Here is a 27,180-nt window from a genome sequence, read left to right as displayed (position 1 = left end):
CATCAGCACACCAAGTTAGTGGTAGTTGCACATTTTATTGTGCTAGGAAACCACAATCAAGCCGACAATTGTTTGGCGAGACGCACAGGGTGTCCCTTTTTCAAGGCAGGTGGTTTCCGAGCACAAAAATGTGCAACTACTGCTAACTGTGTGCTGATAAGACTTTGTATCTACCAATTTGAGTAGTGTGTCATCAGTGTGTCATAACGACAAAAAAAAAAACAGCTCCAGTAAAAAAAATCTGAAAATGATGCCTGAGGGATTGAAAACTGTGGGCAAGAGAGTGAGTGAGAGCGAGTGTGTGTCTCTCTCTGTCCCAAAATGGTTCTAACATCCAACCACACTATCCTAGACTTTTTTTTTATTTATTTTTTTATTTTATTTATTTAAGGTTGGGGTTCAGGGAAACAGATGTCCCACTGTGGCCCCATTGGATCAGCAAATACATTTCTAAGTCTTATGTATAATTACAAGTGTTTTTAACAGGGACTTCGGATAATTCTGGTATAGATATACATTTTATTTTTACTGTATCAAGAGTACTTCCATTTATGATCCCACATAGGTGAACAAAACTGCAGAGAGCCTCATTACTCTAATATGGACATGGTCCTCATTCAGACATTATAAAAACTGAATTGTGATGCTTACAGGGACGGATCTAGGGGGGGGGGGGGGGGGGCAGACGGGTCTCTTGCCCCAGGCGCAGTTTGTTGAATTCTTAAAAAGGCACTAAATTTGGATGGGGAATGGCAGTTTAGGCGCCAAAACCTGATCTTGCCCCAGGCGCAACTTGGTCTAGATCCGTCCCTGGATGCTTACTGAGGAAACTGGCCTAGAGCCTGTTGCAAACTATACTCCACCTTTGTAAAAGGATCACTGATACTCACGCCCATCTGGACTAAACTGTCCTGAAATCACACATGCTCTCCACAACATAAAACCAATTCTAGGAGCTGGGATTCACATGGAACAAGGATGAATAGTATGTAATCCTATTACAATCACTGACCAGTTTTTACTCCATGGCAATACAGATAAATATGCATACAGAGGCCCATTTATCAAAGTGATGCTGGTTTATAAAAGTGATGTGATACAGCTCAGAAAAATGCTCTCTCTCCTACAGTTTTGTGTTTTGCTGCTATCCATTAATTTAAGGAGGCTGGCAACATACCATACTGCATGAGCTGCTAGTGCAAATAAGCCATAGGAGAAGGAAAAAAAACCCACATAGATAGGTTTCCGACCCTTGTCTTTACAGTAATTATATGTAAAATAAAATGCTGCATCATGTTAAGCAAAAGTACCAGAAAATGTTTCCATGATCCAACCTGTGGTTTAGTTGTTTAGTTAAAGCAGATCCGAGATGAAAAACTAACTATAACAAGTAACTTGTCTATATACAGTGGAGGAAATAATTATTTGACCCCTCACTGATTTTGTAAGTTTGTCCAATGACAAAGAAATGAAAAGTCTCAGAACAGTATCATTTCAATGGTAGGTTTATTTTAACAGTGGCAGATAAAGGAAAATCGAAAAAATAACCTTAAATAAAAGATAGCAACTGATTTGCATTTCATTGAGTGAAATAAGTTTTTGAACCCTCTAACAATAAAAGACTTAATACTTAGTGGAAAAACCCTTGTTTGCAAGCACAGAGGTCAAACGTTTATTGTAATTGATGACCAAGTTTGCACACATTTTAGGAGGAATGTTGGTCCACTCCTCTTTGCAGATCATCTCTAAATCCCTAAGGTTTCGAGGCTGTCTCTGTGCAACTCTGAGCTTGAGCTCCCTCCATAGGTTTTCTATTGGATTAAGGTCCGGAGACTGACTAGGCCACTCCATGACCTTAATGTGCTTCTTCTTGAGCCACTCCTTTGTTGCCTTTGCTGTATGTTTTGGGTCATTGTCGTGCTGGAACACCCATCCGCGACCCATTTTCAGTTTCCTGGCAGAGGGAAGGAGGTTGTCGTTCAGGATTTCACGATACATGGCTCCGTCCATTTTCCCGTTAATGCGATTAAGTTGTCCTGTGCCCTTAGCAGAAAAACACCCCCAAAGCAAAAGGTTTCAACCCCCATGCTTGACAGTGGGGACGGTGTTTTGGGGGTCATAGGCAGCATTTTTCTTCCTCCAAACACAGCGAGTTGAGTTAATGCCAAAGAGCTCTATTTTGGTCTCATCAGACCACAGCACCTTCTCCCAGTCACTCACAGAATCATTCAGGTGTTCATTGGCAAACTTCAGACGGGCCTGCACATGTGCCTTCTTGAGCAGGGGGACCTTGCGAGCCCTGCAGGATTTTAATCCATTGCGGTGTAATGTGTTTCCAATGGTTTTCATGGTGACTGTGCTCCCTGCTAATTTGAGGTCATTCCCTAACTCCTCCCGTGTAGTTCTAGGATGCTTTTTCACTTTTCTCAGAACCATTGACACCCCACGAGGGTGAGATCTTGCGTGGAGCCCCAGAACGAGGTCGATTGATGGTCATTTTGTGCTCCTTCCCTTTTCGAACAATCGCACCAACAGTTGTCACCTTCTCTCCCAGCTTCTTGCTAATGGTTTTGTAGCCCATTCCAGCCTTGTGCAGGTCTACAATTTCGTCTCTGACATCCTTGGACAGCTCTGTGGTCTTTCCCATGTTGGAGAGTTTGGAGTCTGCTTGATTGATTGATTCTGTGGACAGGTGTCTTTTATACAGGTGACTTAGTTAAGACAGGTGTCCTTAATGAGGGTGACTAATTGAGTAGAAGTGTCTAACCACTCTGTGGGAGCCAGAACTCTTAATGGTTGGTAGGGGTTCAAAAACGTATTTCACTCAATGAGATGCAAATCAGTTGCTATCTTTTATTTAAGGATATTTTTTCGATTTTCCTTTTGATGTGCTATCTGCCACTGTTAAAATAAACCTACCATTGAAATGATACTGTTCTGAGACTTTTCATTTCTTTGTCATTGGACAAACTTACAAAATCAGTGAGGGATAAAATAATTATTTCCTCCACTGTATCTTATCTAAAGTTCAGATAGTTTACACAGCAAATCTAGCTGTAAACAGCTTCAAAAGAATATGATTATTTCCTCCTGTGATACAATGACAGCAGCCATGTTCTGTTTGTAAACATTACACACAGGCAAGCTGATCTGCATCTCCAGCCCTCAGCCTGTGAAAGCCTAACTCCCCCCCTCCTCCCTCTGAAATCTCTGGCTAGTAACACCTCCCACCTTCCTCCTGCTCAGACTGAGCTTCCATAAGCTTCCATAAGTTGTGGGCGAGGCTTGTTTAGTTTATAGGGAAGTAGAGTATTAAAACAAAAAAGTATTTGGCTTGAGGAATGCTCTATAAACTATATGAAAGGAACACAATTATGCGATGAGTAAAAGTTTATATCGGATCCACTTTAAATGTACTGGGCATGATGACAGTTCCAGAAAACTCCTGAACTGGAATGATACATATAGAATAGTATGATACATCATACAGAATGGTAGTCATTGACATTAAGTAAAACCAATCTGACAGTTTGGGATGAACAATTTCCATGTGAAACATACCTTTTTTGTTTTGGGGTATTTAGATGGGCATTTGTGTTGTGCAACTGTATCTGTATCTACAACTTCATCAGCGACAGCAGGTACAACCTCTGCTGCAGCAGGAGGAGTCTCACTGACAGGCTCTTCCACAACAGTGTTCGGTTCTGTTTCTACTTGCTGCGGGGGGACTTCTACATCTGGAGAGGATGGCTGGACATCAGAACAGGAGCTTACAGTTCTATGCCGCCGACGCTGCTGCCCAATATGGGTTCTACTTCTAGTAAAACTTTTCCGTTGCTTGGTACGGTTTATTTTTGCAGGCGTTGGCTTGCTGACAGGTTCCTCCTTCACTGGTTCCTAGTAAATAAATGAAGACAAGCAAATTCACATTTTTGTACAGTATACATCCAAGTGCCTATAGGATTCTGTGAGACTTTTTGCTGACTGTAAATAATACGGAATTTTTGCCTTATAAGATGCACTTTTTCACCCCCAAAAGTGGAGGGAAAAAGTCCTTGTGATCTTTTGATCGATTGCAAAAAAAAGTACACGTTTACGCAATCGCAGCACGAAAAAATGCATAGAAAAGGGGCATTTTTGGCTTCTGACTATGTAAGAATGCAGTACACTATGGACTATCATTATGTTGAAGGTTTTGACAGCCTTACACATTGACGCAAACAAAACCACAGTATGGCACAACAGACAGCATATAAAGAAGGGATTATTTTTAACCAATGCTACTAATCTTGGCTAGCTATGTAAATTGGTGGGACATTTACAAGAATTGCAGATACATTTCTTTTTTGTGTGAACAAAATACCTGAAAAAAAAAGGTTTGGTAACTATTCTGGGCTTCTATTGCCATCAGTATTTGTTGGCGTAACTTACGTGTGTCCAGTCAGAGCAGGAAATTAGACAAAATGTCCTGGATAAGCAGACAAATTGTAAGGCACTTTTTTTGAAACCTGAAAACTAAAATCTATATAATACTTTCATTTACTGGCACCCAAAACAATTGTTAGGCCTAGTTTACAATTGGATCATAAAATGCAAACCACAATTTTGTTACGGTGCAAATTTTCAGCGACTGTGCTTTGCTATTTTTGTTCATTGCGATCACCGCCAAAATGCAACACGTTTGTGATTTGGGATAGGAAGGTTGAGCGGCTACAGGCAAAATTCTACTGATTTAATTTAAACTATAACAAACTGAATTTAGCAAGGGATTAGAGAAGGGAAATACTTTAGTAAAGTTTATTTTATTAAAGTAAATGGGTACCGTTTTAAAAATAAAAAAGTCAGATACTCACCTAAGGAGAGGGAAGGCTCGGTCCTAATGAGCCTTCCCTCTCCTCTCCGGGTGCCCGGTGGATCCTCTGTTCAAATCCACCACTGCGGGGACTTCGGAAGTCTTCGGGAGCACTCGGGCTCCCAAAGATGGGCCGCTCCATACTACGCACGTACAAGTGCGTCATAGTCCCGCACAAGTGCGTCAGAGGGCGCTCGCGCAAGCGTAGTATGGAGCGGCCCGTCTTCGGGAGCCCGAGTGCTGCCAAAGACTTCCGAAACCTCCCTTCGGCGGCGGAAGTGGCAGTATTTGGCCGAACTGGTCGACTACTGCTACGGGGATCCTGCGCGGGACCGTGCACCGGGAGAGGAAAGGGAAAGCTCATTAGGACCGAGCTTTCCCTCTCCTTAGGTGAGGATCTGACTTTATTTTTAAAACGGTACCCATTAGCTTTAAGGGATTACTGACAACTTTAAACTCAGAAATCATCCAATAACAATGTTGTGTAAAGATCATGGTCTCAAGGGTACCTAAAAAAAATATCAAGCAATCACTTGATGGTTTAAAAATTATAAACATGCTTAAACCTAATCCAAAATTTCAAACCTAATCCAAAATCTTCCACATTTCACCAAACACGCTCAAAATTTACAGTTTGCTTTTGCACAGAGGCACCAAGTATATAAAATTTGTATTGTTCTATAACCAGTCTTAACGTGTGGTCAGCATTAGGTTAATAGGGCAAGAGGAAAATAAGTGAATGGCTGTTTCTAGGTAAACAGAATAATGTTTATTTATATGCAGCTATTTAACTTCAGTATTACATTTGTGTCCACATGTGTACTGTCTCTGTCAAGTTAAAGGATACTTACAATTATTATTTGATGGGATATGCTAAAATGTAATCCTCCTGGGTAAGGTACAAATCCTTACCTGCCTTGAACTTTGTACCTGACAACTGTTTGGAGTGAAGATCTGTTATGTCGGAGATAAAAAATACACCGGGCTTGATTCACTTAGACATAGCATAGCGAGCACTACAAAGTTGTGCCTGCTAATTGGCAATGACGAGAGCTCCACTCGTCCTGCCCTGAGCCCTTGTGGGTTCAATCACTTTAAAGGATATTATCCGCGAACTTTCATTGGCCCAATAGGCTGCCTGTCAAGTTTCCTGTCAAGTGAAAGGCAGCCTATTGGGCCAAAGTGCTGGGATAATGTCCTTTAAAGTGATTGGACCAGTAGAGGCTCAGGGCAGGACGAGTGGAGCGGTCATCATTGCCAATTAGCAGGCATACGTTTGTTTCGCTCGCTATGCTACTCTGATAAGACATGTTAGCTCTGAGGTGTGTTACGTCTGATAAAGCATGCTATCTGTCCTAGTGAATCAAGCCCATAGCAGGGCTGTGGAGTCGGAGTCGTGGAGTCGGGGCAATTTTGGGTGCCTGGAGTCGGAGTCTGAGTCGGGAAAAAAATGCACCGACTCCTAATGATTTAAACTGTAATTAAAATGGAAAATATGATAAAATGTTCTATTTCTTAGATAATAGTCATCATAAATAATTTATACATACAGTAATAGCTGTGCTTAGTCCACAAAAATGAAATAAACCAATCAAAATGAGTTACTTGTGCTCCGTATTTTTAAAGTCAGATATACATATCTGATTGTGACTGTATATATGATGTGTACACAGGAATCTCTTATATATACACTAAATAACAGCTATGCTGTAAGAATAAAGCCTGATGTGTAGCTGTGTCACTAATAGAGATGGTCAATGAGATGAAAATAATTCTGCGTTGATTCTGATTAATGCAAATGTATGCACTCCCTTTGCTCATTAAATAAAATAATTTGATATGTTAACATTTGGTTTGGTGACTACAAATTAAATGGTACCTGAGACTGATGAAAAGAAAAGTTTTATACATACCTGGGGTTTCCTCCAGCCCCTTTCAGGCTAATCAGTCCCTCGCTGTCCACCTCCAGCACCTGGATTTTCTGCTATGAGTCCTGGTAATTCAGCCAGTCAGCGCAGTCCGGCCGCATGTCGCTTCCACAGCCAGGAGCGTTCCGCACCTGCGCAATAGTGCTGCGCAGGTGTAGTACGCTCCCAGTGGCGGAGTGTGTGCATGCGCACTACGCCACACTGGCTCAAGTACCTGAACTCATAGCAGAAGATCCAGGTGGCGGAGGAGGACAGCGAGGGACTGATTAGCCTGAAGGGGGCTGGAGGAAGCCCCAGGTATGTATACAACTTTAATTTCATCTGTCTCAGGTTTACTTTGTTACACAGTAGTACTATAAATATGCACTCCCCACAGAGCTACATGGAATCCACTGAGAAAGTTGTGCACATTGAACACAGAGGTGTTGTCCATCACCCATAAACCTGGATCAGATTGTGCATGATGAATGCGTAATAGAGGAAGAATCTCCTTATTCCCCTGCAGAGTACCTGCACATCATTCTTACATGTACCCACACTTACATTGCCTAGGGCCTGATAGATGTTCTTTGTTCCGGCCTGTACCTTTTACAAGTACTCTTACCAAGGACTAGTTTTAGTCTAGGACTAAAGGGAATAAATATGGCAGTCTCCATATACTTCTCACTTCAGTTGTCTTTTAAAATTCCTAAGCGTTGGCAGTTAAGAGACGAATTTCATGTTACATACTTTCAATCAACAAGATTGTAATATGCAAATTAGAGGAGTCGGTGGAATCCTAAACTGAGGAGTCGGAGTCGGTGGATTTTTGTACCGACTCCACAGCCGTGACCCATAGTCTCTTCTTCTGCATATTCTCCTCTGGTTAAAAAAAATGCATCATTCTAATCAGTTTCTTGATCTCTCTCTCTATATAAATACAAGTCAGTGTGTTTCTCTAAGAAATGAACCATGAACCGTGTACTGAAGACAAAACTGATCATATTTTTCCTTGGCTTTATTATATATCCTAAGAATTGTGATTTTTCAGGGCATGCCATTAGAAAGAGAATGCAATGTATGACCTTGTTGGAAATCTAGTGGGTAGATATACATGAACACTCCATTTACCTGAGGGAGTTCACATTCACTGATGATTTGGAGGTCCTTTGTGTCAGGCTTGACATCAGTTTTGGTTGTACCAATTCTTTCTAAAGCCTGTTCTCTCCTTTTCTCCCGCTTTTCTAGCCTGGCAAAAGCTTGAAGAATTGCTTCCATTTTTCTTTCCTCTCTTGTCTAAGACACAAAAAACACATGCATTTACTCGTATCATCAACAAAATGCATACAAAAATACTTGAAAGGGGGGGGGGGGGGGGGGGATCTTAAAGTAAAGTTATTCAAAAAAAAAAAATTAAATTTACTATAAGAAGATAAAGTCTAAAATGCAGTTGGTGTGCATGCTGTTCTACAAAGTTGAGGCAGGGAACACACTTGACTGTTTTTGTGCGCGTTTTCTGCACAGAAAAACTGAGAACTCATGTTAATCAATGAGCTAGTCCACACTTAAGATGTTGTTCGCGCGCAGAAAAAAAAACTGACATTCTGCATCATGACTCTGCACATTTTGTCAGTTTTCTCTATCAAATACATCAGCTGCTGTGGAAAAACGCGCACATTTTCCTGCATAGAAACACACTTGGTGTGCAGAAAAACGCACGCAGAAAACTGAAAGACAAGTGTGTTCCCTGCCCGAAGTGTGATGTCATGACCATGGTTCTGACAGTATGCTGTCTGTGAACTTTGTTACATTGTGGCAAATAACAGCTTTTTCCAACTGCCAAGCAAGAAATATCTCCCTCTGTGCATAGAACTCTCAGTAACGAATAATTCATACGGATCACCTGGCAGAACTAAAGTTGTCACCACCAGTGATAAATTTCAGAATGTACATCAGGGAGGAAACCACTTTACAATGGGCAAGTACTGACTAAATAGTCTATAAATAAATATTGTAAAAAATAGGCAATTTTATTTATGTTATTTTCACAGCCATTCCTCTTTAAGCAGGAATTTATTTAATCCTTGCTGTAAATGTACTGGCAGGAACACACAGGTTATTATTTTGTAAAGGAAAAAGTAATCTTTAATTTACTAGACTTTACAGAATGAAACACTTCTGCTGCACTTATTCATTTTACTTGGCACAGATGCAATTTTGTACATGGCTATATACTGTGGTATTTCTATTAAAGTATAGGATAACATGGAATCAACATAAAACTTGTTTTTAACTCCATTCCCTTTCAGCTGTTACCAAGTTAGGGAGGGTTAAACAAACAATTCCAGGCTCATAATGGATCCTTCTTTGGTCTCTTATGCTGGGAATACAGGTTTCGTTTTTGCCTTCGTTTTAGCCTTCGATTCGTTCGGTAAACGAATCGAGTGTTGAAAACATATGTGAAAATAGTCATAATCTCATTATAGTTTCGATTAATAGACCCCAAAAACGAACGACTAGTGATCGAACATGTTTGATATTATCTCTCTTTATCCATCTAATCGAGCCATTGGTAGGCTTGATGGCTGTTCAGATCGATTATATATTCGTTTATGCCGTCCGTCCCTGTACTACGTTTCGTTTCTTTGCAGCCTTCGATCATTGGAAAAACGAAACCATCAGAATCGAAAAAAAAAACCGAAACCGTGGGTGGTGATATTAACCGTACGGTCGATTATTTCGGGATCGAAAAGGACAAAAGGCACAATCGAAACGAAGGTTTAAACGAAGGCAAAAACGAAACGTGTATTCCCAGCATTAGGCCTGGTGCACACCAGAGGAGTTTTTCTGAGCATTTTGAGTTTTTGAAACCTCCTGCTAATGTTATCCTATGTGCCTGTGCACACTGGAGGTTTTGTAAAAAAAAAAAAAACAAAAAAAAAAACAACCCATAGCATTATATTGAGAAGAGCTTTTGAAACCTCTAGCGTTTGGGGAGCTTTTCTGGTGTGTCTCAGTCCTCAGTTAGTAAAACAGTTTATTACTGGTGACTACTAGTGAGACGAAAATAGATTCCTTTTTGAATTCTGACAATGATCTCATCTTGGTTCAGAAGGGCCTTGTGATTAGACGTTTGAGAGCCCTCAATCTGTAGTTCTGCCAACAGTTTCCACAACAACCATCTCAGATCATCATTTACTTTTACTCAAGTTAAAAACAAAATTTGGTTTAATTCAGGCAGATTTAGGGCTGGTGCACACCGAGCGGCTTTTTCAGCGTTTCCGCAGCCGCATCGCTTGGTCAATGTATCTCAATGGGGTGGTGCACACCAGAGCGGGAGGCGTTTTGCAGAAACGAAGAATGCCGGGGTAAGGCATTTTTTGGATTTCGGATGCGTTTCCGCCTCACTGTTAAGTATAGGAAAAACGCAAACCGCTCTGAAAAACGCCTGTTCAGAGCGGTTTTGCCGGCGTTTTTGTTACAGAAGCTGTTCAGTAACAGCTTTACTGTAACAATATATGAAATGTACTATACTGAAATCCGCTGCAGCAATCCGCAAAACGCCATAGAAAAATAAGAAAGAGCGTTTCAAAATCTGCTAGCATTTTGCGGATCTGCTAGCGGTTTTTGGTGTGCACCAGGCCTAAATCTGCACTCTGACCTAGGTCTTGAAGCAATGCCAGTTACATATATAGTCAGAGGGGAATTGGAGTAACAGATATGCATTAGCTAGCATATCAAAAAGTTGCATCTTTGGGATGATCCTAGTCATTCCATGGTGCCAAAAACTTGATGACTGAGAAAGATCATTTGAACTTGCTGCCATTGAGAAGGGGCTTTTAGTAAGTATATACTATTTATTAAAGTACAACAAATGGGATAATCACAAATATATGGTGAAGTTCAAAATTACCTGCATCACTGTTATACAACATGCAAACACTGGCAACTTAACAGGGCAGAAATAGTAATCAGACATTAATGTAGTCTGTAAGTTCTCTTGTGACAGGTCTCCACTATTCGTGGCTGCAGGGAGCTCTGATTATTATTGCAAAAAACAGTTGGTGCCCTCATAACTGGAGGTTTCTTTAGCCACACACAGTAGGGGGGTGGGGGGGGAATAATTCTCGTCAAAATCTACTTCAAAGCTGGAACTTTCATCGATACCAATTTAAAAACACAATTACCATGTGTATTACAGTTTAATTTCTATGTAGGTCCTAGGCCCTTTAGTGAAAGTCAACAAAATTTCCTTTTCACTTATGTACCATTTCAAAGATGCAATCTAACATAGGTTAAGCATTTATGTCCTTACTTCTTGCGCCTCACCTTACCATTTGAATCTGCCATGATTGCTATGGGAACAGGTAGTTAGCTGAATAATATCTTTTTAAGCCAAATACCTGCGGTTTTTCACTGCTTGTCAGCTGCTCCCGTGCACTGGCTGGGCATTTGCTAGCGCTTGGCATGGGCAGTGGAGAGGTAGCTCCTCCCATTGAGTCACATCTGAGCGCAGTCATTCTCAGGTCCAATATTTTGCTGTTTTTAGCCGTTGGGTAACACCACATGGCAAATGCAGCCAATGATGGCACAAGTGGGTTTACAAATGCTGCCCTTCAGTTGTAGGCAATTGCAGCAAAAAGGCACTCGCGGCCGGCAGCTTGGAGTTCAACCTCCAGTGTCACAGACCTGACACTGCAGGGCACGAGTGCTACACAGGAATGCTAGTCAGCTATAGCCAGGCTGTATGTATATGCACAATATACAAGGGAGAAAGTCCACTGGGCAGCACAGAAGTGAGCTGCATCCAGCAGGCACGGAAAGTTAAGCAACAGGCTAGTTTGTTGTTTGTTATTTAGCGACCCGGCACAATAGATCATTAAAAACAAAACTGGGGACAGCTGTACACAAACAGATTTTCCGCCAAGATGGTGCTGAACAACCATCTCAGCTGAAGATAGTTAAGCATGTGTACAAGGTCTTAACAAGTCCATGTTCCCAAAGAAATCCTTTGCAGACATGAGAATTGTCCAGAGGCATGTTAAAGATACAATCAAGATTGCATAAACGTGATTAAGCTGGAAAACATCCAATGACGTACTTATTATGAATGTGTTTACTTTAAAGTGAAGTTGCAAGGTTCAAGTATTCTCCCTTCACACACCTTTCAGGCCTATGGGTAGACATCCGTGCCGGTGCCCACCTCCTGCAGGTACACCACTCCTGCACAACCGTAGTACAATAGCACAAATGGAGACGGCACACAAATGGCTTCAGTAGAAAACTGTATAGAATAGCATGCAGAGGTGCACACACACGACATGTTTTGCGCAGAGCCCTTCCTCAGGTGTGAGTGTGAAGTTGCAAGGCCCTGACAGCAATTGCACAGGGAACTACAAGTCATACCATGGTGAAATATGCTGGCACTTCACAAAACAGAACACCACGGGGCTACAGCAGCCAACTTTAGAATCTGCTGCATGCCAAAATCAGCATTCCAAGACCAAAATGGTGTAAGCTGAGGAAAAGAAATGGTTTCAGTGATTACCACTGTTTAAATCACATATAGGTGAGATTACTTCTACAGGAAAAAAAAAAAAACCGGTAATGTAGCAAACAAAGTAGGGCCCGTTGTGAGCTCAAAGGGACCTGATGAGGCTGCAACCTCTGCATCCTATTGCTACACCACTGACTGGTTATTGATAACTAGACTACTTTTTTTCTACATGCACTGTGATAAAACATGACTTCTGAAGCTTTTTGACATCTCTCAAAAATAGGACATCACTAGAAGTAGGGGATAGGGTAATAAACGTTTATCCTAGAAACAAGCTTCATGTTAATTATGTGCATTGGATACCTCTGAAAGGATAGCTACACTACTTTCGCTGTAGGATCAGCCATACTATTCCAGGGAATAAAACACATATATAAATACTTGATCTACTTACATAACACATGTATAGTACTGTCCACGTTTTGATTTCAGTGAATGTTATATAGTAAATTACGAGAATTCTGTTCCTGGTGGGGGCCATGTCTTTTGCCCACAGTAAAGGCTAACTCATGATGTCATTTCTGCCCTTTACTTTTTTTCTTGTCTCCACCAATCGCTGAGTCACCTCAGCCTTGCTTGTAAACACAAGTGATTAGGGGATTAGGTTTCAGATAAGCAGCAGGCAGGGAAATAAAGGGAAGAGGAGGAATCTATTATAGATAAAAAGAACCTCCAGCATGCAATTCTTTGGCACCGACTACTTCTAAGGTATACGATAACTCCAAATCATAACAGCAGAAAACGTTTTGAAAGTTTTGAATGCAGGATTAGCATCTTTATCACTTAATACACTCAGACCAGTTGCTGTTGAAATTCGATTTTTATGGTGACGATACCGCTTTGAGCCCCTTTATTGCCAGCATTCTACGTAAAAAATAAAAAAAAACCAGGGGAATTTGGCCAGTAGAGGGAGCAGAGGGTGCAAACAATTCACACACACTACAAGAGTCATACACTACTACAGGACATTTTCTATTTGCTCTATAGGACATATTTGTACACATAAAGATGGCTTTCACTGGTTTCTTGGTAAAGAGCAGAAAATGTAGTACAGCTGTTTTTCTCATACAGGCTACAGAAAAAGCCTTCTCCTCTTACTTCATTAAAGTGGATCCGAGATGAACTTTTACTCCTTGCATAATTGTGTTCCTTACATATAGTTTATAGGGCATTCCTCAAGCCAAATACTTGTTTTGTTTTGTTTTAATACTCTAATTCCCTATAAACTAAACAAGCCACACCCACAGCTTCTCCAGAGTGCCTTGGCGCTTGCAAGGGATTGTGGGATTTCAGTCTGGGCAGGGGAAAAAGGTGTTACTAGCTATAGATTTCAGAGGCAGAGTTTTCACAATCTGAGAGCTGCAGTGCAGATACAGATCAGTTGCCTGTGTAATGGAGGAGATAAGAGTGGAGTTTTCACAGAATATGCAGATTAGCATGCCTAGATACAGATAAGCTTGCCTGTGTGTGTGATTGTGTAATAGTGACAAGCAGAAAACATGTCTGCTCCCATTGTATCACAGGAAAAAATATGAATATACTGTTGAAGCGGTTTGAAGATAGATTTGCTGTGTAAACTATCTAAACTTTAGATAAGATATATAGACAAGTCACTTGTTATATTTAGTTTTTCATCTCGGATCCGCTTTAAGCACTGAGGGTAGCTTACCAATAAAAGGACACAGGTAATAATCTTAATATGCACTATGAAACTGCACGGGAGTGGGGCAAAACCTTAAAACAGTTTTGTACAATCTTTATAAAAAAAAGACTGTAGTATGATGGTCAAAAGGCAGCTTTTAAATCAGTGAACTGAGGGGTCTGCCAATGAAATGCAGAGCAACACAAGTAACAAAGTGTTGCATTGCAGAGTGCTGCCAAACATGTTCATCCCTTAAGAAGTGAAGCTGAAAGACCGCTAGCAAAAAAAAAAAAATAAGTAGGTGTATCATGGAGTAGGTGAAGCATGGAGTCAGCACCTGGCCATAGATATTAGGATACCATGCAGTCTTTAACCTCCTGAGCGGTATGCAAGGAAATTTTGCTAAAAGCGGTATGCCCGACAGTGTCGCTCAGGAGGTTTTACACTGCACAGGTGTCCCCTTGTCATGACGTCATGTGCAGTACTGATCCTTCCCATACACAATACCGGAGCAGTGAGGAGAGGATGCGTTATCGCTGGATAGAGGATTGGTATGTATATAGCGGCTGTATTGAGGGGGATCGGGGGCACCTATACTAGCTAGTTTATTGCTAGCTAACATCTACTGCAGCCCCTAAGCCAGATTTATCCTCGGGGAGAGGGCTGAACGATTTTCGTTTTTAAACCGAAAATCGTGATCAGGCCCAAGATGATCGTCAATGTAGCGGTTTTGCGGCAGTTTCCACCACTGCCGCTGGTACCTACACTTCTCCCAGCCTCCTCCTCCTCCGCTCCTGGGCCCTGCCCCCTCCTCCAGTAGGTTCCGATAGCATTCAGCATTTCGGCAAGTTCACATCAGCCTTGCCCACTAGATGGCGCGTGAGCTCCTGTATGGAGCACAGACGTCACACCCTCTGCTTGGAGCCCCGGCTATTTCACGAAAGTGCAGGAGGATTTGGTGCAAACTGGAGTCTGTGTGGGGGAAGGCAGGATGGGCAGCAGCAGCTTTCCCCTTCACATTCCTTTATGTCCTCCTCCCCCAGTCCCCTTAGTGTGTCCTGTCAGTATGGGCTCTCCTGTCCTCCTCCTCATAATGACATTATTCCTCAGACTCCCCAGGAGAGCAGCTCTGCCTGTGTTTACAGAGCACAGTGAGATACATGCATCTAATGTTGGCTAACATCTCCCCTGTGTAAAGACTTCTATCCTGTAAGTAACTCATCCATGCTTTGCTGCTGCTGGGGATGTGACTTGCTGGAACTCACTGACTTTTTCTTCTGTTCCAGGTGTGTGTGTGTGTGTGTGGGGGGGGGGGGGGTAACACTAATCCCATGCAGCTCACTGACTGTTCACCCTGCCAGTTGACATTGTATAGATAGACAATTTTTATCAGACATGCTGAAAAATATCAGAGAGGGGGAACAAAGCTTGATTTGATAGAAATCGTGAATCGAAATCGTGATTTTTGAAATAAATCGCTCGATTAAATTTTTTCCTAAAATCGTTCAGGCCTACTGGGGGACTCCTGTATAGGTTAGCTAGCCAATACTGGGGACACATGTACCTACCTAGCCTATACTGAAGGATACCTGTACCCACCTAGCCTATACTGGGGGGCACCTGTAGCTACCTAGCTAACCTATACTGGGGGCACCTAGACCTGACTAACTACCTTCAATAATCTGCGAGGGATTCTGAAGATAGATGGGCACCGCACGGTGGGTGACAGGACAAGGGAGTACATTTATACACTGGGGAGTCTCCGGTGAGGCAACGGACGGGGCCGATTTCCGAGCGATTTCATGTTGAAATCGATCGGGAATCGGCAGCCGATAGATCTTTCTCTAAATAAGATTCGATCAGAGAGAGATTTGTTTCTGGGTCGAATCTGCCCATCATCACTAGATGTATGGAAACCTTTATATGCATATTAGTTTTCGTTTAGCTTGTGTTTCAAGCTTTTATTAAACTAAAAATGTATACTAGATCCTTGCTTGGCACATTTTGGTAAGTTACAGTAAAAAAAGGTTATGAAAATTAATTGGATCACTTTTTGCAGAGATCCAGCAGAAACTGAAACATGTCAATGGGACATGGGGGTCTAAGACTTGGAAGTAAGATTTCCATCATCAATATAGAAATTAAGAAATACAGTGATGTAACTTTAAAGGGATACTGTAGGGGGGTCAGGGGAAAATGAGTTGAACTTACCCGGGGCTTCTAACAGTGCCCCGCAGACATCCTGTGTTGGCGCAGCCACTCACCGATGCTCCGGCCCCGCCTCCGGTTCACTTCTGGAATTTCAGACTTTAAAGTCTGAAAACCACTGCGCCTGCGTTGCCGTGTCCTCGATCCCGCTGATGTCATTAAGAGTGCACAGCGCAGGCCCAGTATGGTCTGTGTCTGCGCAGTACACTCCTGGTGACATCAGCGGGAGCGAGGACACGGGCGTGCAGGTGCAGTGGTTTTCTGACTTTAAAGTCAGAAATTCCAGAAGTGAACTGGAGGCGGGGCCGGAGCATCGGTGAGTGGCTGCGCCAACATAGGATGTCTGCGGGGAACCATTAGAAGCCCCGGGTAAGTTCAGCTCATTTTCCCCCGACCCCCCTACAGTATCCCTTTAAATAACCTCTTTCAATATAAAATATCCAATCATGCATATAAATGGAGAGTAAACTGCATACAAGCAACAGATATTAAATGGAAAAACAGGCAGAGGTTCTTTATTACTTGGGCTATCCACACCTTTTGGCAGATCTGTTTAAAGCAGAACAAAAGCGAATTCAGTACCACGTTGATGCACTGCTATATAGATGAGCAAGAGGAAGCCATAAAAAAGCAATATAAGTATGCAAAATATTTCAAACTTCAACCCAACAGTCACAAAATCAAATGTAAAGAGCCAAGTGAAATGAATGCACCAAGCAAGCTGTATTAGAGAACAGTGCACAAAAGAAGCATTTATTAAATGATTTTGGTCTAAAAGCCTAAGAGGAAGCAACAGTCAGCATGGGAAGAGCAGATGTCACTCAGGCCAGGTGACATTAACTAATCACTATCTTCCCGACTTACCATCTTCCTTTTTCTTTCTGCAATCTGTTCCTCAGATTCCATTTCTACTTCATTGCTAATGGAAGTTTTTTCTTCTATATCATCAATAATATCTGGCTCCTGAAAGATGGAAATGACTGCTTTATAGAAGCTCTACTGCACTAATACTCAAGGGATACTAACACTACAACTGCTACAAATGACAAAGCACCTTATGAAACATTCAGTTTTTACTGAAAGTCACTTATATGAAGCAAAGTTCTTGAGCTACTAGACTAGTCAAACCAGCCATCTTCAGCTAAGGCCAACAGTTGCATGCAAGAAGTCCCAAAAATGATGTGCATTTCATAGGACCCCATAATGGAATTCCAAGCGTTATTGCAAGATTTCATTTTTTTTAAACCGAATTAAAAAAAAAAAAAAACACTCCCACTAGAGAAGAAGAAAGCCACAAATGGAATGGCAGGTGTAAATATATCCAGACTCTACGGGAATTGTTTTTTATACATAAAAAGAAACCTGCCTCAGACTTCCATACCACCCAGTCCTTAATTAAAGGTTTACTGCCAACATGGCATGTGCATCAAGTGGAAATGTGTGCCATGGCAGTGGAAAACTTTACTTTCAAAACACAGCAATCAACAATTTCACTATAGGTTTCCTCCAGTATTTACCTAAATAGTAATTAAAGGGAACCCAAAGTGAGAGACCTATGGAGGCTAACATTTATTTTCTTTTAAACAATGCACATTGCCTGGTTGCCTTGCTGATACTCTTGCTTCTAATCTCTCTCAGCCATAGCTCCTGTACAAGCATGCAGATCAGAGGTTTCGGACAAAAATATGACAACTTTCATTGCATGCTTGTTTCAAGTGCGTGATTCAGAAACTACTAGTGCCGGAATGATCAGCATACTGAGGTAACCGATTTTGTTTAAAAGAAAATAACTATGGCAGCCTTCATAACCCTCTCACCTTGTGTGCCTTTTTAAGTGGCTTTCATTATAAGACACTGGGGTCACTAGATGCAAATTACTTCCAAAAGGCAAAGAAAACACTTGTCTAATAAAATAGCTTTGGAAGTGAAATCAGGGCATGTTTAGGAAGTAACCTAAAAGGTGCTGATATGAAAGTTACAATTTGAAACCTGATAGTATTAAACATTTCCAAAAGCAGGAAAGCTCTGAAAATGTCTGAAACAAAGTTTTAATCTAAGCCTCCTCAAGGTTTATAACCATGTGTGTGGTTCACAAATGCTTAAAAAGTACCTATGCTTATTTTGCTTCTGACTGCACTGGAAGACCATTCTACATGTGTATGAAGAAGGGACTCAGAAAAGCAGGCTGCTGAAATCCATTTTTACAGGGGTCTGGGTGAGAAAGGAAAATTCCCTACTCAACTGCTTTCCCTTGTTAGGTAAAAATTGCCCAAAGGTGCTGGGAGATTGTGGGAGTGATGGGGATTACTGACCTCTGCTTAAAGGACAACTGTAGCGAGAGGGATATGGAGGTTGCCATATTGAATTCCTTATAAGCAATACCAGCTGCCTTGGCTGTCCTGCTGATCCTCTGCCTAATACTTTTAGCCACAGACCCCGAACAAGCATGCAGCAACGAGTTTGACATTGTCAGATTTAACTGGATTAGCTACATAATTCTGTTTTTATTCAGACACCACTGCAGCCGAATAGATCAGCAGGGCTACCAGGCTACTGGTATGGTTTAAGAGGAAATAAATATGGCAGGCTCCATATTCTCCTCACTACAGTTGTCCATTAACCCAGTGCAGAACAGACACTGGCAGTGTGTTAGCACTTATATGACCATTGCGATTATTGGTCACCAACACAGAGGCTGCACTGTGCAGTAAAACAAGGGCCTACAGTAAACCATCATGACAAAAATGAACACAAAATGTCCCTTTCTGAACACATCCATTTAGAAACATATCAACCTCACTGCAAATCTTGAGCTACTGGGAAACTCTACTTCAAGACAACAATTACACAGCAGAGTAGCTGGCTACAATATAACTGGCAAAGAGATGTTGGCATTGAACAGCTATCATATTTAAAGAGAATCTGTAACTAATCTCTACAAGAAAGTGTATATAATTAAAAATAACTAGAGATTGCTTTAAGGTAAACCTGCACATCAAAACGGTCAGCAGCCCCAGAGATGTATAATGTGGGATAAGCAGATTTCTACTTTTTGTTTAAAAGTTGAACTGGACACACCTTTTAGTCATCTCAGCTTTCATTCACCTTAGCTCAGCCCTTCTCAACCTTTCTACTCTGGAGGAACCCTGAAAATAAACTTTTTGATCTCAAGGAACCCCTGCGTTTGTTTCGCAGGAGGCATGGTCTTAAAAATCTGTGTGGCTGTTTATTTCACTACCACCTATTACACTGCCACTCATTATACTGTCTCCTGGCCCCCCAATTTAGTGCTTCTTGTTACAGTACCATCTATTATAGTGTGCTCTATTATACTTCCCCCATCATGGGGAAAAATGCCAAGGAACCCCTGCAGAGTACTCGAGGAACCCTGGGGTTCCAGGGAACCCTGGTTGAGAAAGCCTGCCTTAGCTTAAGTTTGTATCTTTGGAAGCATATATTTATGACATCTTTAAAGTAAACCAGTCATAAAATATTGAGTTTTCTGGTGCTGACCTCTCAAAGCAAACCAGTTTGCTGGCTGTGGTCACTTGCCGGGAGCAATGATGCTTATTGGGTTTTCAGACTTCCTTGTGTTGCATACTTACCAAAAGGGAATTATTTAAAAGACATTAGTACAAAGGCAGGGCTGAGACAGAGGCATATTGCAATCACTTGTTATATGAACAGCATATCAAAAATACATGACTATTTTGTGGCAATGCAAAGATCAAGCATAACACACAGTAAGTAGTGGAATACACAGAAAAAAGGTATCCTTAACACACTATGCCCAGAGAAGAGTTAAACGCAAATTAACTGGAGACTTTTGAAGAAAAGGTCCACTGTAAAATGCACTGCAGAATAAAATGATATACTGGCTTTAGTTTTATTCACCAAGGATTGCAAACTCAAAAATGCCAGCGCACGACAAAGTTATTTTTAAATGACCAGAAGTGCTCTCAATGAATTTGTAACACAAGGCAGTGTAACTTGTGACAGGAGTTGATTTTTTTTTTTTTTTAACAATTACCTGATTGTTGGATATTGACAGTCGAAGAGGAGACATCTTTCTGTGTTTGCTATCTGGTGATTTCAGTTTGCCAACTGCCTCATCGGTGTCATCAAGGTCATTCTGATTCTGACACTCTTTCTCTTTAGAAATGATGTCCTTTTCTTTCCTTCCTTTTTTCCTCCTAGTATCATAACCACTGTTGAAATGTTCTGTTGGTTCAGAAGTACATCTGAGAACGGGGCATTCTGGATTCTCTTTCAGGCAAGCGCAATCCACTTTATATTTGCTGCAATGACAAGCATGTCGAAATTACGGTTACTGGCACAGAACTGATATGTCTCTTCTTTTAAACTGTCAACAGTAAAGACAGGTTTTATTTTTTAAATTTTTTGTTAAAAAGGAACAACTATCAAAAGTACTTGAGTACTGAAATGCCTAAAACATAAAAAATGACAAACTAAAGTGTTTAATGTAAATCTATAGATGAGCTATGATCAGGGGACGTCACAAACGACTGGGCTCCCCAGCAAAAAAAAAAAAAAACCTAGGTCGGGCCCCCTCCCATACCAGTCCAAACTATTAGGTAACTTTTTTGCCCTACTCCCCATTAGAAGTAGGTACCCTTCATATATGCAGAGTAGTGTAGGGAGCAGCATATATTACCCTCTACCTAGCTCTGTACAGCTACATAGGACATGCAGGAACATCCAGGGCACGAAGCAATGTTACTGCACACCGGGTTGTGTGGTATACCCCATAATATAGTTCTCTGTGAAAGATTTGAAAGAACTGGTGGTTGTCAGGGTTAACAACCATAAAACATCTGCATCAAGACACGACAGCACCCTCCCACCCAGAAGTATATCTGAAGCTCCGTGACCATCCCCAACTGCGTGACAATGGCCTGCCCCCACCCGTTAGGCCGCAGCTGTCAAGCTGGGGGCAGGCTGGGGTTGGATGCACAGCTTTAGCGATACTTTAACCTCCTGGGGGATACAATTATATCGCCCAGGAGGTGGCGCAGCACTATTTTTTAAAAATTTTTATTTTTTAAATCATGTAGCGAGCCCAGGGCTCGCTACATGATAGCCGCTGTGCAGCGGCATCCCCCCACCCCTCCGATCGCCTCCGGCAATCAAAGCAAACAGGAAATCCCGTTCAGCACGGGATTTCCTGTTTGGCTTCCCCCGTCGCCATGGATTATCCCCTAGAGGGTTAAGCAAAAAGCACCATGGCTGAGTTATTGACCCTGACACCAGACAATCCTTTCAGAACTTTCAAATGTTTACATTAAGGGCTTTCCATATTACAAACCTGGAACACTTTAAGCAAGTCAACAGCATAAAGAAAAGTAAAAGGATTTGTGACATCTACATAACTCACTTGATTGTCAGGACAAATAAGCCATATTCGAAATGTTTAAACTCCAACAGAAATATAGCATTTTAGCATAACTCACCAATTTGCGTAATCAAAATCAAACGCAATAGTGACTTCTGCACCCTTTGGAATGTTTGAAATTGAATAAATATAAAGATGAATTGTACCATCCTCAATAACATGCCGCACCTGGAAAGTAAATTAAGAAAAATGCCACCATTAGATAAAAAACATAATAGATCTGCTTAAAATTTCCCTTCTAACCTATAATTCAATTAATCATTCATACCAAATAAAAATCCATGCGAATAATAACACATAGAAAATATAGTAAAGGTCCTCATCAATGATTGTTCAAGTCCCTCATAATACTGACGTGGTAAGATTGCATGATCTAGACTGCATTATTACCGTATTTTTCGGACCATAAGACGCTCTGGACCATAAGACGCACCTAGGTTTTGTGGACAAAAATCAGGAAAAAAAATTATATACTTATCCTGGTGTGTCCATGGCACAGGGGCGTCTTATGGACCTTTTCCCCCAATCCCCCCAAATGATAATGGCTCCTTTGTACCTCTTGTGTCCCTCCTTGTCCTCCTCAGTCCTTCCTGTGGCCCCCATATCCTTCCTGCTTTCGTCCTGTGTCCCCCTTTTTCTGTCCTGTGTCCCCCTCTGTGTCCTGGGGATATCCTGTCGCCTTTTGCTGAATCTCCCATGGCCCCCTTCAGATGCCTGCCAGCTAATCACTCACCGCACCAATGCCCCATTGTGTCACAGGTGGCCTCCATGATTATTCATCCTTCAGATGTCAGCAAATCTTGTGGGGGCGCTATCAATCATGGCCGCTGCAGCGGCCCGACACGCTGACCCCTGCCGTCACTCTTCCTACTGGCCGGATCCGCGTACAGCAGCGTCTATGCGGGCATTCCATTAAGTCCGCTCTGCCAAAGGGCTGCCTCGTTCTTCCTCCAACGTCCATTTTAACTTGCTGCCAGTCATGGTCAGACACGCTGACCCATATGCCGTCCACCGCGATCGCGCACTGTTCCTCCCGGCATCTGCCTCCATTTGTCCCTATCAGGCGCCGCCAGCCAATCAGGAGGGGGCCGATGGTCTTGAGGGCGGGAGTAGGCTCTGCCATTCTGGCCAATCACTGCACTCGATTGGCCAGAATGGCAGAGCCTGCTCCCCCCCTCAAGACCATCGGCCCCCTCATGATTGGCTGGCGGCGCCTGATAGGGACAAATGGAGGCAGATGCCGGGAGGAACAGTGCGCGATCGCGGTGGACGGCATATGGGTCAGCGTGTCTGACCATGACTGGCAGCAAGTTAAAATGGACGTTGGAGGAAGAACGAGGCAGCCCTTTGGCAGAGCGGACTTAATGGAATGCCCGCATAGACGCTGCTGTATGCGGATCCGGCCAGTAGGAAGAGTGACGGCAGGGGTCAGCGTGTCGGGCCGCTGCAGCGGCCATGATTGACAGCGCCCCCACAAGATTTGCTGACATCTGCAGGATGAATAATCATGGAGGCCACCTGGAGATTATCATTAAAGTGAGTGACACAATGGGGCATTTGGTGCGGTGGGCGGCAGGGGTTAGCGTGTCTGACCGCTGTGCGTGTGTAGGTCCCTGATGCTGGTCCCAATTGTTACATTTGGACCATAAGACGCACATACTTTTTCCCCCCACTTTTGAGGGAGAAAAAGTGCGTCTTATGGTCCGGAAAATACGGTAACCTCCTTAGCGGTATGCCTGACACTGTCGGGCATACCGCTTCCTTCAATTACAAGTTCCCCAAAAAGATTTTAAAAGATGTTATGGCCCCACAAGCTGTAGCTAGCACTTGGCTAGCACGTCCAAGTGCCCGGCACCCTCCAATGCCCCCCGATCCCGCAATCCAGCCACTTAATACATTATACCCCCTGGCTCCAGCAATCGGCGCAGCCTTTACGCACAGCTCCGGTCTCTCTATGGGGAGGATCAGGTCTGCGCAGGACGTCGGCAACGCCATGACGTTGTATGCGAGCCTCCCCATATTGAAGATCGGAGCTGTCAGGGGAGGCTTCGCCGATCGCTGGAGCCGGGGGGGGGATAAAGTATAATCGGGTGAGTGGTGGCGATCGGAGGGTGCCGGCTGCTTATGCTAGCTAGCCTAGTGCTAGCTACAGCTTGTGGGGGCAAGAAATCTTTTAGAATCTCCAGGGGCACTCTAACTGGAAAACCTCCTGAGCGGCGTAACGCTCAGGAGGTTAATGGGCATCTTAAGTATTAACTTGCATGGGCTACAAAGTTATTTCATTAAATAATTCACGTACCTCGGCATTGGGAATACAAGATCGTCTGATGAATCTTGCTTCATTTCCAAATGTTCGTGCATCAACACACATTTCTAGACCGTGAAATTTAGAGTAGAATAAAACAAAAGGGTATGGTCTAAAATAAAATGGAAACATTTTGTTACAGAAAAACCTAAAACATCTGAGATCACATACAAAAACTTGAATGCGATTAAATCCATATTTAAGAAATAATTTAAGCTTGCAATTTTACAAATCAATAGGTAAATAATCCAAAAGTATTTGATATTCACAACTGAAGGTGACAAAGAAAGCACCAGAAGGCAGAAAACCTTACTGTGATAAATAGCACTGTATATGTGTGAAAGAGAACCCTTGAAATGAATGATTTTCACAAAGTATCTGCATGTGGAATAGTAAACCATTTATTTAACTGCATAAAGCAGCTACATACAGCACACATAAGGCTTGATTTACAAATTTCCAAGTGTGAACCTTCACTCTGCACTGCCAAGTCACTATGTATCCTTGTTAACAGTGGCCACTTCAAATGCACGATGCGAAACGGAGAAATGCACAGACCTCCTTAGCTGCCAGGGGTGAACTAAACACCAGATGTATGTTTAACTTTCATAAATATAAAAAAAAGATTAAAAAAACAAAACAAAAAACTTTGGGGTAATTTATGTGAACATGACTAGCACTGGGCATCATAATAAAATGTTTAACCACTTAAGCCCTGAGTGTATTTTTACCTTATGGACCAGAGCAATTTTCACATTTCAGCGCTCCTCCCAATCATTTGCCAATAACATTACCACTACTTATCACAACAAAATGATCTGTATCTTGTTTTTTCTGCCACGAATTAGGCTTTCTTTGGGTGGTACCTTTTGCTAAGAATTATTTTTTTCTAAATGCATTTTAATGGGAATATTAAGAATTTTTTTTTAAAAAAAAAATCATTTTTCAGTTTTCAGCCATGACCGTTTTAAAATAATACATGCTTCCATAATTAAAGCCCACGTATTTTATTTGCCCATTTGTCCTGGTTATTACACCATTTAAATTATCTTGCTATCACAATGTATGGCACCAATATTTTATTTGAAAATAAAAGTGCAGGTTTTCAGTTTTGCGTCCATCACTATTTACAAGCCCATAATTTAATAAAATAACAATAATATACCCTCCTGACATACATATAAAAAAAGTTCAGTCCCTAAGGTAAGTATTTATGTCATTTAGTTTTTTTTACTTTATTTGGGCATTTATGGGAGAGAGTGGGAGGTAAGGGGTTAATTTTAAATTATGTGTAGGTCTCTTTATTAAAGTAAATGATTGTAGGTGTAATTTTACTCTTTGACCACAAGATGTCCTCAGTTATTAGCTTCCTGCGCATGCTTTTAGTACACAAACAGGAACTAATGCGTGTAAGTGTAACTTACAGTGTTTACAAATGACCGCAGGCATCTAATTGATATCGCGATCATAGACACGGGGAACTAGAAAAATGAATGGGAACTGCGTTCCCATTGATTGATCTCCAGGCTAACATGTAGCAGTGAGAACTAGTGCTTGAGCACATGAGAGCACGCACAGTGGCGATTGTAGCAGAGTTACGAATATCTACTCCCCTGAGGCTTAGATGAAGTTTTTAGGGGAGTAGATATACTGTACTGTAAACATTAAGTGGTTAAAGGAATACTATCGAGTCACATATTTTTTTTCAATTGACACAGGAATTGTTTGGGAAGTGCTGCTAAGTACCGGTGTATACATTTTAGTAGCAACTTCTTTGTTTACTGTTATCAAAATACATTCAAACTTTGCCAAAACTGACCGCTGACTGAGACATGAGGAGAGGGGAAATTCCCCTGACACTTGATCAGTTAACTATGTGTAGCTCTGTGTGTGACAGAGAGGAGAGCTCCCAACAGCTGCAGCTCCTGTGTCCTGTGTTTCTGACTGAAGTGTCTGATGAGAGCAGAGGAAATGTAACTAATTGTCACCGCTTTTCATACTGTTTTTGCTTTCAGAGTTTGATGTGTTTAATATTTGCTTTCTGTAGTCTGATATGCAACTCTGGCTGTGCATTGAAGCAGACACCCCTTCTGCAATTGATTTGTCCCAATATAGCTAAATCCTACCCTCAATAAATTACAGCTTTTGCCTCTGATATTTAACATGAAAAGTAGGAAAATGTTTACACAGCTACTTAGACATTATTTGCACATTTTCATTTTAGAACACTTGGGTATCGATAGTATTCCTTTAATGAAAAATAATCACTGAAACCATTACCTGTCTCTCTGCAATGAAGTTAATACACCTGTGCATTATTTCCAGAGCATTCTGCATGTGTAGACTTATTGCATATAATTGGGTCACCGGCAGGTTTGATCAAAGCGCAGAAAAAAAAAAAAAAGTAGTGCAAGCCGGTGGGGCGTGGCTGCCGGCGGAGCTAATGGCTGCATAATCCAGGAGCTCCCCAGTCGACCCTATGTAAAGCAACACATTGCAGCACTCTTCAGCAGTAGAAGAGGACTTAATATGGCAGAGAAAAGCAGAATGGAGGTGGACGCTTCTAAAAAACGCAAAAAGGGATCAAGGCGGCGACAGAAATTGATTGACTTCTTTACGGGGAAGCCGCAGGCCATGATCCAAGATGGCGCTGGGTCTATCTCTTCTCCGGTTCCTCGTAACACAGAGAAATCGTTCAGGCCATGGTGATAGCTGAACAATAAAGTTATGTGCACACGCTGAATAAACCTCAATCGTAGTGACCGTTGAGGACCGCCTTGGCCGAAAATCTAGCATGTGTAAAGATGTACAATCCCTTCTGCTTGCTCTATATGCTCAAAGCAACTCTGTTGCGCATCGTCACTCCTAACCACTCCACAGCAACAGACGCATCGCAAGTTTCAAGGCTAGTGACAAGTCTGTAGAGCACTCAAGTTTCAATTCCTGCAGGCCACAGTCCTAACAATGTGCAAACAAAGAAACGCATGGTCACTTTTCACCATGACAAATGGGAATTTCCTGAATTGTTTCAGGCTGCCCAGGACATGCTTACCATTGCTTTAGTAAATTCGACTCACTGTCTGATTGCATAATGTATATATTGCATAGCCGACCATTCATATCAGTTTCTGGCCTATGGCAAAGCACACATACCTCTTAAAGAAATATCCATTAGCCTCAAACTGATCCCGCAACATGAACTTTCCTCTGTATTCAATTATTAAAGTTTCAGGAAGCAGGTCTTTGGCAGCTTTTAATATTTTTTTGTTCTTTTGCAAATAGCTCTGCTGGAATAT

The 27,180-nt window shown here is 42.0% G+C and overlaps 1 protein-coding gene across 7 annotated transcripts in view; it reads right to left on the bottom strand.

The window, feature by feature from the left end:
• KMT2E (lysine methyltransferase 2E (inactive)) overlaps positions 1 to 27,180 on the bottom strand; it is a 141,300-nt gene that overhangs the window by 32,543 nt on the left and 81,577 nt on the right. For 5 of the 7 annotated variants that reach the window (XM_068276239.1, XM_068276236.1, XM_068276238.1 and 2 more), the window contains 7 exons: positions 27,038 to 27,171; positions 23,879 to 23,996; positions 21,638 to 21,747; positions 20,197 to 20,464; positions 17,031 to 17,129; positions 7,891 to 8,055; positions 3,562 to 3,897 (listed from right to left, as the gene is read on the bottom strand). In XM_068276239.1, coding sequence (XP_068132340.1) covers positions 3,562 to 3,897; positions 7,891 to 8,055; positions 17,031 to 17,129; positions 20,197 to 20,464; positions 21,638 to 21,747; positions 23,879 to 23,996; positions 27,038 to 27,171 — 1,230 coding nt within the window. The remainder of the gene's footprint in view (positions 1 to 3,561; positions 3,898 to 7,890; positions 8,056 to 17,030; positions 17,130 to 20,196; positions 20,465 to 21,637; positions 21,748 to 23,878; positions 23,997 to 27,037; positions 27,172 to 27,180) is intronic. The other 2 variants (XM_068276240.1, XM_068276241.1) reach the window with 2 other exon arrangements.

Source organism: Hyperolius riggenbachi, chromosome 3, assembly GCF_040937935.1.
Source record: "Hyperolius riggenbachi isolate aHypRig1 chromosome 3, aHypRig1.pri, whole genome shotgun sequence".
Taxonomy (NCBI): domain Eukaryota; kingdom Metazoa; phylum Chordata; class Amphibia; order Anura; family Hyperoliidae; genus Hyperolius; species Hyperolius riggenbachi.
Note: the sequence above shows the minus strand (reverse complement) of the source record. Positions and strands in the feature narration are given on the sequence as shown.